Below are 18,505 nucleotides of genomic sequence, written 5' to 3'. Positions count from 1 at the left end.
GATACAGTCACTCACTCTTCTGACTACATAGGATTTCCTTTCTTATTCTAGTTTTGGATTTTAATTTTGTAAGTTTATTTATAGTATGGGATAATTAGGGGTCCACTAGTTGGATTCCCGAGTTGTACGGATTTGGAGGTTTAAAATTTACTAGACTTTTATTATTGGAGGATTTTTATATTTAGATTTCTATTCTGCGTATTATTTTATTTTAAATTCTTTTGTACTCTTACTTGTTTACATATTGATTGTTTGGTATCCCTCAGATCTGTGCCCGAACTTGATCACCCGTGACTCTAGAATCGAGGGTTATCACAAAAGTGCAGAAAATCCTATGCTAAGCCCCAATGATGGTAAATAAAGATTGAAAAATGAATGAAAGAATGTACACAAAAACGAAAAATAAAAAGAAATGAGGGAAGAATAAAGTTTTGAAACTCTATGAATACTAGTGTTTAACGTCTCTAGTAAGATATTGGGTTAACTCACTAATCAAAAGAATCAAAAACCGGATATGAAACATCCTTATTGATCCTCTTTTCACTTTTCTCATTTAATGTCTCACTTACAACAATGAAATCATCCTCCAAAAGAATGACTTGAAAAGAAATGAAAGAGATGATATTGTTCCTTTCATCCACGGTCTTGAAAACAAAATCAATCATAGTTGGTCTTGCCTCTTTGTTTTGTTCTTGAAACACATTCAAATGATCATTCACTTTGATAATTGGTGAGGCATTGTCTTTCAAAGACTCATTTGGAATATTAAGAATTGCACTCTCTTCATCCCCTTTCTCTTCCTCAAAAATAACCATCTCCTCACCTTCCAAGTTAGCTAAGGAGTCCATTAGAGAGTTCACTTCATTTTTGAAGCTTTCAAAGTCAAAACCACAATTTTTATACATTTCAAAAAGGTATGTCTTAAGAGGGTCATTGGAGATAACAGAAGGAATGCCCTCTTCAACAAGTTCATCCTCCTCCTCTCCTACCTCTATAGTGGTCAGTATTTCCTCACTCTCTAAAGTATCAACGGCCAAGATAAAATCATGATCAAAACAAGGAAAATCCTCATTAATCATGTTGTACTCTATTGGATTAGCCACTAACTCATTTACCACTTCCTCCTCTATACAAAATCGAGTGCTAGGCATTGGCTCACTTGTTACTTCTTCCTCTTCTTCACTCACATCATCCTTATCTATATACATTGAAGTTCTTGCCATTTTTTTATTTGCCTTTTCCTCCTCCTCTTGATGAGAAAGAGTACTTACAATTTGCTCAACTTGAGCTTCAAGCTTGGCAAAAGTTTGAGAATGAGAATTAATAAGTGGAGTTTGTGAAATATACATATCAAGTAAAGCTAATACTTTTTCTTCAAATCCGGGTGAGTACCTAGAAGGTGGTGGATTTGGTTCTTCATAAAATGGCGGGGGAGGGTAATAGTCACAAGGAGGATCAAAAGAGTGATCAAGTCCATAATAAGATGATGCATGTTGAAATGAATTGGACTCAACCTCATAAGGATCAAAATATGGTGGAGCGACATAAGGCGAGGGGAAGTAATTTTCCCCCAAACTTGGATCAAACAATGGCTCCATTCACATTTAAAATCCAAATGCAAGAAAAAAAATTTGGCCTCCACATGGGCCGATGCTTGGACAAAAATTAAAGCAATGAAATTAGCCTCAACAAGGGCTATCACAAGCATGAAAAGAAGTGCACAATTAAAATACAAGAGTTCCAAGAATTGCTCACAAAGGTCCTTAAGCAACTTCAATTTTTAATTTTAGCTTTACACTCCAATGATTGCTTCAAGTTCCAAAGTTTGCCTTCCTTGTAGTCAAGTACCTAATTAAACAAATAATATCAAGAGTAAGAAAAGAATATACAATGGAAAATAAAATAAAAATAGAAGTAATCAAATGAACACTATTGTCTAGTCTAATTCCAACAAAATCGTTAATCCCCGGCAACGGCGCCAAAATTTGATGGGCCCCTTTCTAATGTGTTTAGAAAACGAGACCTTTTAATGCGAGAGGTCGCTTTGCAAGGTCAAAATAAGATTGTGGTTCCAGAAGCCTTTCTAGTCAAATTTACATTTATAAAACCACTACTACAACTAATTAAGTATAGTGAGTACAGATCGTCCACAGAGATTATACGTGTTGGAATTTAACTTCGACTCTAGCGTATCAAAAGATTGCAAAAATAGAGATTGGTTAATTAAACTAAGATGCAAGGAAATTAAAATGCAATTAAAGTAAACTAGTGAGAGATAGGGATTTAAGAGACATGAAGAGAGGTCTTAGGGTGTTGGAATCACCACTAAGCTCATGCAATTAACCACTTGCTTTCCATTAATGGGAAATACATTGTTGTGAACAAAATGCGACTACCAATTGCAATATTAAGCATGGACCATCAAATTCATGTATGAATTGTCTACCTAACCAACAAATAAACTAAGTGTAGAACAACCTATCAAATCTAACCATGACCCATCAAACTAGTCACAATTGTAGCACTCATCAATCTAGAGAATCATGGAATTTGCAATAATAAGTCATGGAATATCAAATCAAGTATAGATTGTCTACCTACCTATAAATATGAATTAAATTGTATAACAACCCATCAAGTATAAGTATAATCCATCAAATTAATTAATAAACCCATTCAATGAAAACCCATGCTTAACCATCACTAATCCTTAATTAATTACACATAGACATGCAACCAACATAGAGAATCTAGTGTAGAGATCAATTCCCCAAACAATCATGCATAAGACAACATGTAATTAAAATAAAGAATCACAAGGAAGAATTAAATCAACAATCACAAGGCTAAGCACTAATCACAACAATATATATATAAATCCCCAAAAATAGAAATACAAGGGTTTAGATTACACAAGACTTAGGGCTCATCCAAGCCCTAAGTGTAGATTTAGCCAATCATGGAGGAGGTGGATGTGGTCAAGGGTAAGCTCCAAACATGGCTCCATCTTCTTCCTCTTCTTCTTTGATGAATTCTAAAGAGAGAGAGTGTGTAGATCTTGAGATGTGTTCTTGGAGCCTCTACTCTTCTTTTTTCTTCTAACCCTAATCTCTAACTTTTCTAGAGAGAGAATATAAAATTACAATGTAAAAGTAAAATGATCAAGCTCCCTTACAAAATGGTTCAATTCCCTTTAAATACAAGGTCCTTTTCTTAGTCACTAAGTCAAAAATATAGCCCAAAAATATCTAATCCTACAACTGTGTGGTAGGTAGAAATCGGCGCGCTCGAGAATTAGATAGCTCACTGCCAGCACATTTTCGATCGATCAGACTTTTCTTCGATCGATCAGAGTTTGTTCGATCGATCCAACTTTTGATTGATCTGGGTTCGATCAATCTAACTCTGATCGATCTCACTTTTCTACGATCTATCTCACTTGGCAATTTTCAACATTAGCCTCCTTTTTGCTCCAAATTAGCCTCCTTTTGCTGCAGATTCTCTCCAAGACTTAGTTTGACTCCTAAAAGGCCTTAAGAAACAATTTTTAGTACGTTTTAACATTATTGACCTAAAAAGGGAAATAACACGAAATTAGTCTAAAACGGAAAAATAAGAAAGATAAATGTCCTAGAATACTCGAGTTTAAGGGGTTTAAAAGCACACCTTTCAGCGTTCATCAGAAGGCACATTAGCTCATCCATTGGAGGTGTCCATTCTAAAATGTTGGTGCCGCCCTCGTCTTCTATTACCATATTATGCAATAAGATGCACATTCTCATTATCTTTCTTAAGTCGTCTTTTTTCCAATAAAACACTGGTCCATACGTTATAGTCCAACTTATCTGTAGCACACTAAACGCCCATTCAACATCCTTCCTAACAGTTTCGTGTTGTTGAGCGAACAATCTATCTTTTTCAGTAATAGGGTGCGGGATGATTTACAAAGTTGCCAACTTAGGGTATATACCATCAACTAGGTAATACCCCAACGTACAATGGTGCCCATTCACCTCGTAATTATCCGGAGGCATTGTATAAGTAATGATATGGTTGAAAACTATGTACTTGAGCACTATTTCGTCCTTTGGGTGCTCGAGCACTGTTTCATCCCTAGGGTGCTTGAGCACTGTTTCGTGAAACAGCTTGAGAAACTCAGTTTAAAACTTTGATCTTCATTGTTAAGGGTTATAAAACATGTCATTAAGTCCCATCAACACACAAGCATGAAAGTACATCATTATAGCATGTAAAAAAATCCATCAAAAATCATATCTAAGTCATGAATTTATTAATTCATACAATAAGAACAACCATGAAGATAAACTCATAAAAACCTATGTTCTAAATCAAATTAAACATGGATTCCAATTTTTAATCCTTTAAACATCCCTAAAGTTATACTATTGACATATAAATCACAGATCTAAGGGAGAAGTGTAGAATAGAGAACTTACCTTAAACTTTTGGATTGAAAGATAAATTCCTTCTTCCTTATTCTTCTTCTCTAATGGTTCTTCTTCTTCCTTTTCTCTCTTCCTCTTTCTCTCTTTAATTTTCTCTTTTTCTCTTTCTAGATCTACTCTCTATGTATATATATAGATAAAATATACTACTTATTATAAACATAACATACCTCTGACAATCACAAACTAGGTAATTAATTTAATAAAACATTATTTTTAATGAATATAATATAGATATATATATATATACACACCTCATTATATAAATATATATATAACTATTAATCCCCATGGGTCACTATCCAACCCTTTTAGGATCCCATTCGAATAATCCAAGACCCATCTAGTTGGTACATGGGTTACAACCCAAATCCATCATCTTTTAAAATAAAATAAAACTAAAAATAAACAAATCATTTGACTAAACGATTAATCATTTAAAACAATTTAATTACACAAACACATCACATGAAATTAAATAAAAATGCACATATAAATAACCAATATAAATTAAATTAAAATCTGATCAATTATCAATTAAATAAAACAAATAATCAAATAAACGCATAAGCAAATAATCAAATATCCACATAATTAAATAAAAATGCAATTACAATAATTAAATAAATCTCCAAAAATTAGGGATATTACATAATCTCACATCGTCTGGGTGTGGATGGGACAAGTGTTATGTGTAGATTCAACACCCTTCTATAACACAATGCACTTTAAAGTCATGAAGGATGTGAACCCACCAGAACTTCAGAGTTAAGCATGCTTAACCTGGAGTAGTACCAGGACGAAAAAGCTAAAAGCGGACAATATTGTGTCAGGCTAAGGTGAAGGTTGTTACACAAAACCTACTCTAGATTGGAAAGTTGACCTTGAGAAAGCCTATGACTCGATTCAATGGTCCTTTCTCCTCCAACTTTACACCTTTTTGTGTTTGGGGAGAAATAGATCAGTTGGGTTAAAGAGTGTATTTCTGCAGTATGGTTTTCTATTTTAATTAATGGTCAAAGGATTACGACAAGGTTACCCTTTATTTTCTCTACTCTTTACTTTGGTGACTGAATATTTCTCTGGGATTGTGGAGTCTGAAATGAGGCAGGGTAAATTGGTGGTGTCTGAGGCTACTAAGAGAGGTGGTGTTCCAATTACCCGTCAGTTTTTTGTTGATGATCTCTTTATGGTGGTGAGGGCTAACATGGCTACTATCTTCTCCCTTAAAAGGATCATGAGCCAGTTTGAAGTTGTTTATGGGTTGTCTGTCAATAAGAAAAAGCCTGAGATATTGATAACTAGATCAGTGAGAAGAAAGCCTTCCATTTTAAGGTGTCTTAGGTGTAAGGAAGTCACATTACCTTTCAAATATCTGGGATTCCTATTTTTGGATAGAATGTTGAGGAGAGAAGATTGTTCAAACTTAATTAATAAGGTAGTTGCCACTGCTTCTAGGTGGAATAGTCTGAATATTACCATGGATGGTAAGGTGGAGTTGTGTAGAGCAACAATTACTGCTTTGGTCCATTATTGCACCTCTGTTTTCTCTCTTCCTAGTGCTATGATTTCATTTATAGAGAAGAGGATGAGAAATTTCATTTGGGTCCATGATGAGAATTTTGTCAAGATACATGGGTTACAGGAGCTAGCCATGGTGTTCAATCAGATCTTTTCTAGGAAATCTTGCAAGAGTAAGATGTTTAAAATGTTTTTCACAGCTACATTGCATTGTATTTGGCTTGAGAGGAATGATAGATTTCACAACAACAAAGCCAAGAATTCTATTTATTTGGCTAAGAGTATTGTGTGGGAAGTGTTAGATATCTTGAGGGTATGCCTCCATGATATTATATAGTTGAGTTGTGTTTTAGGTTGTGTTTTGAGATTTGATCATTAATAGGAACTTGAGTTATATGTGAGGGTATGCCTTCACTATATCTTGTACTATATTGTTTATACTTATAAAATTTTCCTCCATTTAGGAAAAAAAAATCTTATGGCAAGCTTGAGTTAGAGTGTGAACGTATAAATTCTAATATCTCATTTTATCGTTCAATAAATCATGCTTTCCCGACTTGTGTTGGCATTGATTCTGGATCGGTTTGCATGATTGACATCTCTTCAGCTCTTTGTTTGTTTTGAATCTCTCTTTGTTTGTTTTCAAAATCCAGTTTTCTTGTCTTTTCTTTATCTATTTTGTGTGCCTCTCGTGTTATTCGGTCGGTTGCAAGAGTTTGAGATTGAGATTGAGATTGAGATTGATAAATGGTTGTTACCTTATCAAATTTGCTAATGAATTGATTCTGTAATTGAGTAGAATATTTATCCGCTCTGCTTAGTCGTTTTCCATCCTTGTGGTCGCTGCATGTAATGGTTGACATTCTTCAACACTAAGCGAATCATTTTCGCCAATGTGTGCCGATCCTTCACCTGAAATTGGTGTCGTTACTGCATTATTTAATGGAGTAGATGGCTTTAAGTAACCGACATGCTCACCATCATCAATGTGGATTCCACTCCTCTTCTTCGACAGCATTTTTTTATTATTATTATTTTTTTTTTTTATCCTAACTGACCGGTACAATGTGAATGTCATTTATTGTTATTCTTCAAAATATTCCAAAAACTGTCAAATCTAAATTGGGTGTGAGTTTGTAGAGCGAACAGGTTTGATATCATCTATATAAATAAAAAAAAAAAAAAAAAAAAAATCAATAATTATTAGAAGGAATTTTTTTTATAATATTTACAAGTTAAAATTAATACAGAAAAGAACTTACCTTGTCCTCATTATGTTGCCCACTGGCCAGATTTCTTTCGATTTGGGCCACACATCCTAAAATTTTGGTAATTCTTTGTTGGATAAAGGACCAACGATTCAAGCAGAAGTTATTATTTCTTTTAGGTGTAAAAGCACAATGAATATGTTGCTCAAAACTTTCATGAATTCGGATCCATAACGTTGTCTTTTGTTATCTGAACCGATTGCCGCATTAGAGCCAATAGCCATCCACGCATAACATAAAACCTCATCTTCGATTGTGGGCCAATTGGTAGGCCACTTTCTGGAAGATTGTGAGTTACTGGATTGTGGCACTTCAGTACCAATGTAGAAATATTGGGATGGTTGATTAGATGAAAATTGGGATTCTCCTCCCAAAAATTGGTCAAAGGGATCAAAATCATCATTTGTTTGGTAGAATTGGGAAGTTGTAATATGGTGGTAGAGAATCAATGGAATTCAACTTGAGTATTAAAACTATAGATAGGGAAAAAGACTTGGTAAATTTTCGGCGAATATAGTTGTTAAGGCACTGTTTGTGTCGCCAAAAAGTGCCTTAATGGCTATAATAGCGTAATAAGTGCAGAAAAAGAAAACAAAAAGGAAAAACAAAAACAAAAATTTTGAATCTCTTTTTTTTTTTTTACTTTTTTTTTGGCCCAAGAATGCCTTTAAGCCAAACAATTCCTTAACAGCTCTTTTGGTTCACTTGTGTTGAGGTAAAAAAAAACCCAAAAAAGTGATTTCTGGTATTTGTTATAGCCAAGCACGCCCTTAAATCCGTTTCTGGGCTGCTGCTACAGTGGATTGGGCCATTTAAAAAAAATAAATAAATAAAAAGGCAGGCTCGAGGATCGCAAATGGGTCGCCCTTTTGCGATTAATTTTATAAGCCCAAAAATAGGCGAGCCCAATAGAGTCCAAAACAAGCCCAAAATCATTAAAATTGCTCCCGGTGGAACTTGCCTAAAGGGGCATCACTTCGAAGATCTAAGAAAAGATAACCCAACTGCGTAAATGTTTTCCTTGTCATAAAATCTTGATATACATAGTTACAAACACATTATTCTAGATAAAATTTTATATATTTATTTTAACGAATTTATTGTAAGTGGAAATTAAAGAAAAAGGAACACATGCTAAGTCATATACTAAAAGAACACATGCTAGCTCTTATTGCCAAAACATAGCCCTAAGCGTCCTCTCCTCACTTACCTGTCTAAGGGAATTCTTGTTGATCTCGAAGTGAATTAGCACTTCTTGTTCCACTTCTAACCTCTCCTCACTTACCTGTCTAACTCGAAGTGAATTAGCACTTCTTGTTCCACTTCTAACCTTGAGACTCAAAAGTAAAACAGAGAGTACAATTCGTTTTGACACCGAAATATGCAAATTACAATTTCACACACGAAAGTATCAAGCATTGAAAGGACCGAACAAATCTAAGAAGTGGATAGACTTCATGCATACCATAAACTAAGGGTAGTCTATTTTCTAAAAATAAAGAATAAAAAAAAAATTCATATATAGTATCAATCTAAACAAATTCATACCACCAATAACTTTCCACTGTTGAGCCTTCTTTAAATATGCAAATCTTATTTATTAATTTGAAATCAATGCCCATTATTCTTAAAATAAGTTGATACGTTAGACATGATGAAACTCAATAATAGATAAGCTTGAATAGTGATGGTATTCTAGGATTGACAAGTTAAATATAATGAATAATAAGCTGTAAAGAAAATATTACAAAATAAAAATAATAATAACAAAACAATAAACAATGTATCTTGAATTAACAATTTAGATTGCCAATCTATATTACATATTCGTGAACATGTAATAATAACTACTAGAATAAATAATAGTACATTCTAAAGTGAGGCGATTACAACAAATTGTCGGTCTCCTTTTCCTTTCCTCATGGTACTTGAAATCCTTACTATTTCATGCTAAACTTGCTTCCAGGCACAATCGATTTATAATAAAACTTAAATTATTTAACGGAGCTTTTAACATATAGGACTTTTGACAAAACTGTAAAGTTATTTCATTGTGACTGTTCATAGGGGCAGGGTAGGTTTTGACACAACTGTAAAGTTGTTTTATTGTGACTTAAAAATCACCAATTCAAAACAAAAAGATCAAGGCGGCTTAGACTGTCAGTAAATCGCTTCGATGTCGATGAAAAACCCTACCATTTTAATAAGTAAATTTCAAAAAGAGAATTTGTTCCCTTAACTGCACAATAAAAAAAATAACATAATTGGTAAAAATAAAGTTCTCAAGTAAAAAACTAGCACTTTCCTTACTAATCACTTTCATAATGGGCTGGTTGTGCTCGCCATGGTTCTGCTTCTGTTTTTGCTCCACCAGGAAAACCACCACCACCACCACCACAACAAACAAAGGGACGAAAAACACACACACACACACACACACACACACACACACACACACACTTCTTGCTTACAGTTCTTTGGGTTTCAAAGTAAGTGACAATATGCTAGTTAAAAAGAATGATTGACGCAACCAACTGCATATTAGATTAAGCGGTATCCTACACATACAAGGTCAAGAAATTAGACCTGTGCTAAATCTCAATTATACTTTCAAAAGAATTGAACCATAACGATACTTACAACCAACAAAATCCCAGTATCCAGCAAAGATTGCTATTACACAGCAAAGAGAAGTACCCTAAGCAAGCAAGCACCAAAAACTCCAATTTGAGTTCAAAGCTTCAAAACCTCCTTGGCTTCTTCTCCACATTGCTAGACTCTGCCTCTATTCCACTTTCCAGCTCGCTCTCTATCCAGGTTTCATCTGTCTCTTCAACCATGGCATTTGAGACCTTCTCCTTAGCAACTCTATCCCATCTCTTCCTCTTAATTGTCTCTCTAATCTTAAGTACATCAATCTTACTGTAGCCATTTTGAAGAGAAACAATCTTGCACCTTGAGTTCTGATCAGATATCCCCGTTCTTGGCTCACCATCACCATCCTCAATGGCACTATTGGCACTACTACAGTCGCTTGTCTGAGTATGTAACTTTTCTTTTTCAGTGATATGGGTATCATTGCAGGCTTGATTCAAGCAGCTCTTGGACTTTGCAGATTCAACAATTACTCCAATACTCACAGTAGCTCTATGGCCAGAATAATGAGCAGCAACCGAGCCATTTATAACACATGATTGTGAGCTATTAGAGGTTGTTTTTCCAACCACAGCTTTAGATTCAGTCACTCTCCCACGTGCCGTTGGAGCTTGTTTCCGATTTCGCTCCAACCACCCAAGCATCTGTTGGATGACCTCTGAAAAGAAATCCCATGAAGAGAACTGAGAAAGAAGCTTAAGAACGCAGGAGTGGGGGAGGGGTGTTTCTTTTAAGTGAAAAAGAAAATTTCACAAGAATCTGGTCAAATGCGTAAAACTACTAAATATTCCTTGGTGAGTGGATTTTTCAGTTCTTCACTGCATTCAATAGTAAAATGTAAAGTATTAGCAGGCTGAACAGAGAGAAGGTTAAAACAAAGGACATAATTTAATTTCTACAAGTTTGTAAAAGCAAATTTTTTATAAGAAGTAACACTATTTACATCACCTACACCAACAATTACAACAGAAAACAAGAGGAACCTAATCTAGTAAAAAACTCTTGCTGAGTCCATTTTTCATTTCTTCACTGCGTTGAGAGTCACCTGTAATCTGATACGCAGGTGTATCCTAACTGAAGATAGAGATACGATTGAACCAACAACATATTTCAGTACCAATAATTAATAAAAAGGAAAATTTGTCATAAAAAGTCATGCAGTTTCTCTCAACTACACCAACATTTATATCATATAAGAAGGGGGCAATACATAAAATTCAAGGACAAAAAGCATATTTATTGAGCCAACATTTTAATTAATGTAATCATCATAAAACTAGTGCATTTAATGTCTACTGCAACATGATTCTCCAACAATTTGTAAAGCATTTATTGAAGGAATAGGTTCATACAAGCACATTACCTTTAAAAATATATATAAATATTCATATATCTAAATCAGCCCTTAATATGAACTCATATCTTGAGCTTTCTCATGAAAGAAATTAATAACTGAAGACTTCAATTCACACTGATGAACATATTATCATTCATGATGCAAAAGCATGGGAAATGAAGGTAAAAGAGATCTATAGATATTTGAAACAAACCTTCTAACAGCTTAGGTGAAACATCAAACTGCAGCCACCAAACCTTTCCCTTCTCCGTGGGAAGCTTCACTTTCTGAAATTTGGCAGCAAGGAACAGGGAACCAGCAGCAATATAATGGGGTTTATACTGCAAGCAGAGTGTTGTACGGAGCCTACAGGTACCATTCCGCAGAAAGTTTTAAATCATTAAAATGACAACATCTGACAAAAATACAGATTTAGGCCACTCACACATAAAGAACTTCGTCAATAATCAACAAAAAAAGAGAAATGAGCACATACCAGTCATTCACAAAATTCCATGCTACTTTTGCAAGCTCCTTGTGTGAAATCTCCAATCTTTTCAGAGCTGTGACAAGTGGCTTGTAAGGGAGTTCAACATTGAAGTCAAAAGCAACTGTTGCCAATAAAAGCTTCTCTCCAATTAAGATTAACTCCTTCTGCTTATCATAAACTTCCTAAAAAGAGAAAGACATATATAAGCAAGCCCGCAACTTAGCAAACATAGCAGCCATAGCAGTGACAATGTTTTCCATACCAATTGTTTGATTCTTCGCGGGGCAGAAGGATCGCATCTGTACATTAGTTTATAAGCCACCACAACAACATCACTCAACCACCTTGGTGTTTCTTCCACTTTGCAAGCAAGGAACACACAAGAAGTAGCAACAGTCTGCAAAAAGCACATCGATTAGTACGTAACATGTATTGAAGAAAATACATAGGAATATTATTTTCAAGCTTCCACATGGGCTTTTGATATAGCAAGTGGAAGCTGCAATATACCAATCAATCATTGAATATTTAACTAGTAAATTATCAAATCTAAATAAAAGAACTAAACTCTGCAATACATAAGAGTTTCTCATTTTGATATCAGAAGTCAATATTAAACATGACAGCATATCTAATATATCAGTTCCACTTCCATCACATTTCACAGCTCAGGCCCAAGACCAAGAATGTTTTTAACACGTACATTCTGTAAAAATTCCCTCCAACCAAGAAAATATTCAAATGGGAGGCCATGTCCTTTGAAAAATGAACAATTGCACAGAAGTAAAAATAAAATAAAAATATGATGAGTACCTGCCATTCATTCTTTGCATGAGACTGACGCAAATAAAAACGATGGCACAACATCATCGCTGTTGCTATCGTCACCTGGGGCCTGAGAAAGAAAACATTTATCATTATCTTGGGCATGTACAGTAAGCATGAACCTCTCCAAAGAACTGGAGAGGGGGGAAGGAGTGACATATAAGAAAAAGGGAAAATATGCAGGAAGAAGATAAAACACTCAGGGATGTTGCAGGAATTAAAGACAAAAGCCATTTACTAATGGATAAACAAGTAAACAATAATGCATGAACTTTTTATTTTTATTTCAATTTTGCTGGAAGGGAGAATGAAATAGGCAGGTAAATGAAGCAGGCTAATATTTGACCTCAGTTATAACTGTCTAAAGAACAACACCAAACCAAAAATTACTGGCTAAATAGTATGTGTACAAGCCGAACCAAATTGTCAGGGTTAATTCTTCTCCAGGCAAAAAAGGTTGCATGGGTTATACACAAAAGCAACACATTTATCAAACTATTAGATCTCACATGCTTTCACTAATAATTTAAATTAATGCTAAAGACTTACACTTTAAGCTCCATACCAAGATCTTGCAAAAATGAACAGTATAACTTCCGCAATCGTGACTCTGTCTCATGGTCAATGCCATCCTTCCTTGATGGAGAATGATCTTCTATCTCCTTTCTACCGAGGTACCACTTGCGTGTCAAGCTCTGAAAATATTCATCTGGTATGCACATTGTGGTTGCCTTTCTTTCAATTCCATGCTGAGAAGGATCCCCTGGCAGTTTCCCTGCCATGGTTTCCCCCTTTTCTTGGTGGCAGATAAGAGAGGAAAAAAATAAGACAGTTGAAATGTCCCTGCTTATTTAACAGCTCACTTCAAAGCAAACCCACCAATAGATATTCTGTAAAACGAAAATAACAGCGTCAATGACATAAAGTAAACATTATCTCTGCTCAAAGAAATTGACCATTGTACATAAAAACTGACTTATAGACAGTGTCAATGACATATTGACACTAAAAGAAAACTAATTTACAATACCATGATTCCTCCACAATGGAAACATATGGGCTAAATGCCAAGATCCACTTCAGAAAAAAAAAAAAATGCATCATGAATTCTATCGATTATTAAAATTGTTCTATGGCAATCTAAAAATAGCCATGATCAATTATGTGACCATTTTGCTAAAAGACACCACAGATGTCCAAATAGTCAGTGATAATTTGAAGATTGGATCACCCCAATGAATAGTCACACAACCTGACTGTGCCCTGGTTTTTATATGGTTTTAGAAGTAGCTCTTTATGGCTTGATAGGCCCAAAAAAATAAAATGAGTTGAGAAACTAACAGTTGGACACTAAAGGAACAGAACTTTTAGCATGGACACATAAGGACACAGAGGGTAATACCCTAAAGTTTCAAGTATGATATATAGGAAAATGCATTTGAGGGGAAGGAAGAGGAAGGCGGAGCACAACTAAAGTACAGACAAAGAAGAAACCCAAATGTATTAGCATAATTATTAAGCCCAATGGGAATATCACTTCTTCTTTTTTTTTGTTAAGTAGAAAATCACATATTTTTAGCCACATAAGTTCAATGTAGAAAATGAATTGCATCAAGACTATCACAGCAGAAGTTCTGGATCCTGTATAAATATTAAATCCATAAGCAGTATTCTTGTAAAGAAGGATTGGGGAAGTTTCCAACTTTTCTGAAAAAATATAAAATTTGCAAGCTCTTAGGTCGAAAGAACACTTTAGACATTCCACAAAGGTACATAGTACATTCAGCGTTGCAAAATGGAAAGTGACACTCCAAAGATAATAAATCAAGAAGCAAATGTTTTCTTGTAGCTTAATATAGGAAAAACAAAGAGAAAAGAATGTTGCTTTTCTTCTCTCGTTTCTGCAAACCAAGCAAAATTTTCAGAAAGTACATGAAACACAAAAGACAAAACCAACTCAACTCAAATTGCCCTTGTCATAACTATTGGGGTTGCCTAAATGAATCCAATTCTGCAGTTTGCTTTGTTTAGAGTCATATGTTCAATTAAACCATTCACTACCATGCCTTTTTTTAAGCTTTTTACCATCACAAATTAATGGTAACATGAGATAATGTTGGTTATCAAGCTGATACCACGTCCCAGAAAGCGTGTTCAATCGAGATCCAACCATAAACAATAGGAAAGTTAACAAACAAATAAGGAAAACAATAATTAATGTTATTTTGAATAAGTCCTACGTAGGAACATATGCAAAAGAAGAAATCAATGAATATAGAGAAATCACAGAGTACGCACAAAAAACAACAAAACTGGAACAAAAGCTTGAAACCTAAGGTAAACCCTAATTTTCAAATTCTTGGTATTCTTCCCATCTTTGCTTCACCACTAGAAATTTTCTACTCGACACATCTCTCATTAGGCTACATCTCACCAAAAATCTCAGTTAATAACCTAGGTATCTATTCATATAATCTAAGCCCAAAATTCCTTGTTGACAAGGAATTCAATACCTTAAATCAATTATAACACTCAACAAAAACTTTTCAGACAAAATAAATCCAGTCATAAATGCCGCTTTTTTCAGAGACTCTGGTATCCACCACAGAAAAGGGGTTGTTTTATCCAAGGGGGGTGTGCCTCTCATACAAGAGGTTTGGGTATTATGAGCAAAAAATACGTATTACTAAACACCTGCAATATGATAAACATTGGGAAATTCTTCATCAGACTCCGATGAAGTTGAGATAATATCCACCTCGTCCCAAATTCCACACAGCCAATTATCACTTTTTCTATGGTGGTCAATTTGTATGATGCCCATGCATAACCTATGATGATTATGTGACACTTACGATCAGACATAAACTGATTGATTAGCTTCACTTGCAACAAAAATCTAGTTGCAACATTTCAAATAATGACCATAATAAGACATAATTGGGACTGTATCAACGACATTCTCATTATGGCATGCAGGATTCACAATATTACATGTCCATAATAGTCCATTACAACTTGGTAACAGCCTCACCAGGGCGTGAAATAGAAACTTAATATTTTTTTCCTTTCCTATTTTCTGGCCTAACAGATAAGATGGATATTTTGATACAAATTTATATCAAATCCAGAGCTTAAAAAATTTAAGATACGCGCCTCTATTTTCAATTAAAAATAAATAAAATTAGCATTAAAGTAAAATTAAAATAAAATTCCAAGACTTTGAACAATATGTGACATTAAATTTTTTATAATTATTTTTTGATCTAAACTTTGTTTGTGGGCAGTACTCCAAAACTTCCGGTCTACCATTTTACCATTTTGTAGGGATCCAGCTCCTCTACGTTGGAGCCGGATGTCCGCAGCTCAATCAAGTGGCGGATGGAGTGCCACGTGGGAGGAGTCGGATCTCCAACTAGCACAAAACGACACCGTTTTGCACTGGGTCTTTTACAAAATATATATTGCCAGGTTGCCTAACGCCAGCTATTCTCTCGTTAAGACTCTCTCTCTATCTCTCTTTCTCCTTACGTTTTAGCAGATCTATACTTTCTCTCGGGGGATATCTCTCTCCCCTGATCTGAACCTCATAAACCCCTAACAAATCCTACCAACCTCCTCTTGAAAAACCATTAACTAAAGTAAAGAACCAACAACAGAAGAACCCAAAAAAGAAAGAACGAAGAAAAGGATTTCATTTAATACACCCACACAGGTAATCAAATTTTACTGGAGATCCGACTCCTCCTACTTGATGCTCTATCCGCCGCTCGATTGAGCAATTACTAAGTTACTATTTAGTAGATACTATATATTTATTTATAGTGACTTAAATCCAATTAGTTGATCAATTATCAATACTCATTTTAACTAATCTTTAATTTTTCAACAAAATCAACCAAAAATAATTAAAACATACATTTATGAGAATTTAAAGTTAAAACATTCACATCACTTTTTTTTTTGATAAGTAAAATATTCACATCACTTCACTCTGAACTAAGTTGCGTGAGGTTGGAAAAATTTACTACCGTGATTGTTATGTAACCCCATTATATCCCCTTACTGATCATCATAACTATTATCACTACAGCCACTACCATTATATAAAACCTTGTCCAGATCTTTTTTTTTTTTTTGGTTTGATAAGTAAGAATCTATTAGAAAAAACCTTGTCCAGATCTCATAATTACTACTTCAAAATGAACCAAACTCTCTATGAAAAACCTTTAACTTTGATACCACCTTTTAACCAAACTAACTAAGCGAATTTAAAAGATAATAATAAATTATGACCATGTGTTTAGTGTGCTGGTGTTTTATACCACCTGCAAGTTTATATATAAGGAGAGATGGTGTATTCTTTTGACCTTCTCGGTGTCTGTGGAGCACAAGAAAAAGAGACAAGGGTCGCAGATAATGTACCAAAATACAAAAAAGGTTGGACACAGTGCATCAGCAGAAGAGAAAGAAAAAAGTATGCATGAACATGGAAAATTTTGTGGAAAACAAGATACAAGAGGAGTGCTCAAGTCGGTGACAGTAGAGAAAACAGAATATGCATTTTTTTCTTTCACTTTAAGGTTTCCTAGGTGCTTTTAAACCTTTTTTCTTAAATCCCTTACGAAATATGAAGCCTTTGCAGACTAAATTTCCCTTTTTTTCTTCTTTTTTTTTTTTTTTTTCTTAATAAGCAAAAGAATTAGAGTTTTGCTGCAAAGAAAGCAACCCTTAATATCTATCATATTAGATGATACATCATTGGCTATAAAATTGGGCAGAAGTGTTGATTTTTTTCAGAATTGGGCAGAGAAGTGTTATTTTCTTTAATTAAATTAGTGGTTTTTTTTTAAAAAAAAAAAAAAAAAAAGTAAAATATATTCAAAAGGCGCCCAAGCAGGGACTGCCCATATACATATTACTGGGGTTATTACAGTTTGCCATGTGAGTTCTCCCCCTACAGCATTGGATTATTCACTTAAAATTAGTGGGTTATTACAGCTTGGTCATTTTTTTTTCCTTTCTAAATTCACATTAACTATCTTAACAAAAAGATAAAAGAGAGAAACAGACAAAATTACAGAGTTCACAAAAAAACTATTGACATAATTAAAGATAATCGCATGAATTCACAGGAAAACCATCGACATAATTAAATCTCCAACTGTATACTCACAAATCGTAAGGAAAAAAAAAACTTGGATTCCACAGTTTCCCAGCAACCAAAAGGATCTTATGAGAACGAGCATATGTCGAACTAATTAAATCGATTGAAGAAACATACCTTATCGAATACTCGAAGAAGATGATGAAATCAGAATAATTTTCGAAAGGTTGCGTAGGTCCAAAGTCGCCTGTTTTGTAAACCCTAGTTTTCTTAATGAATATAACCGTTAAAAAACCTTTGTCTTGTCTAGAGTTCCTAATTCAGTTCACCTTGACTCCAAGTATCGTAGTTACCACCTGACGCGCTAACGCGTCCAGATACGCGTTTCTTGTAATTATTTAGATTTTAGTTTTTTATTTGGGTTAATTTCACTTACACCCTTTAAATTTGGTCAAATATCATATTTAAATACTTTTCAAAAATAACTATCGCTTAGGACCGATTTTACTTTTATGTAATTGATAGTGTTAAATACGTGTGAAAAGACAAATGTATCCCTAATTTTTTAATAACTTGCATTTCAAAATATCAGCAATTTCAACGAACAAAATTGTTTTCATTAATTACTCTCACCTACATACTCCTCTCTCTCTCACTTGCTAGACCAACACCCTAATTCCACCAATTTTAAATTCTTCAATCTTTCTTTCTCTCTAGTGCCCTCTCTTCACCACCATCATTCCTTCCCACCCTACGAGGATTTGTCCCTTTTTTCCTTTTTTGCCCATTTTTCTTTTTTCGACATTTTCCGGTCTTGGGTCAAGTGGGACGGCGCGG

The 18,505-nt window shown here is 34.5% G+C and overlaps 1 protein-coding gene across 1 annotated transcript; it reads right to left on the bottom strand.

The window, feature by feature from the left end:
* Positions 1–9,776: 9,776 nt before the first annotated feature.
* LOC132278589 (cyclin-T1-3-like) lies at positions 9,777–17,978 on the bottom strand. Its single transcript, XM_059780417.1, has 7 exons — positions 17,846–17,978; positions 13,111–13,451; positions 12,550–12,631; positions 11,999–12,133; positions 11,743–11,918; positions 11,461–11,612; positions 9,777–10,568 (listed from the first exon to the last, which is right to left on the bottom strand). The coding sequence occupies exons 2-7, from the start codon at positions 13,341–13,343 to the stop codon at positions 9,997–9,999; spliced, it is 1,350 nt and encodes a 449-aa protein (XP_059636400.1). The 5' UTR covers positions 13,344–13,451; positions 17,846–17,978; the 3' UTR covers positions 9,777–9,996.
* Between the last annotated feature and the right edge of the window lie 527 nt (positions 17,979–18,505).

This window comes from Cornus florida, unplaced genomic scaffold (genome assembly GCF_030987335.1).
Source record: "Cornus florida cultivar Cherokee Brave unplaced genomic scaffold, ASM3098733v1 CherokeeBrave_3.0.0_Hap2_Chr10, whole genome shotgun sequence".
Taxonomy (NCBI): domain Eukaryota; kingdom Viridiplantae; phylum Streptophyta; class Magnoliopsida; order Cornales; family Cornaceae; genus Cornus; species Cornus florida.
The sequence above is the reverse complement of the archived record's forward strand: the minus strand, read 5'-3'. Positions and strand labels throughout refer to the sequence as shown.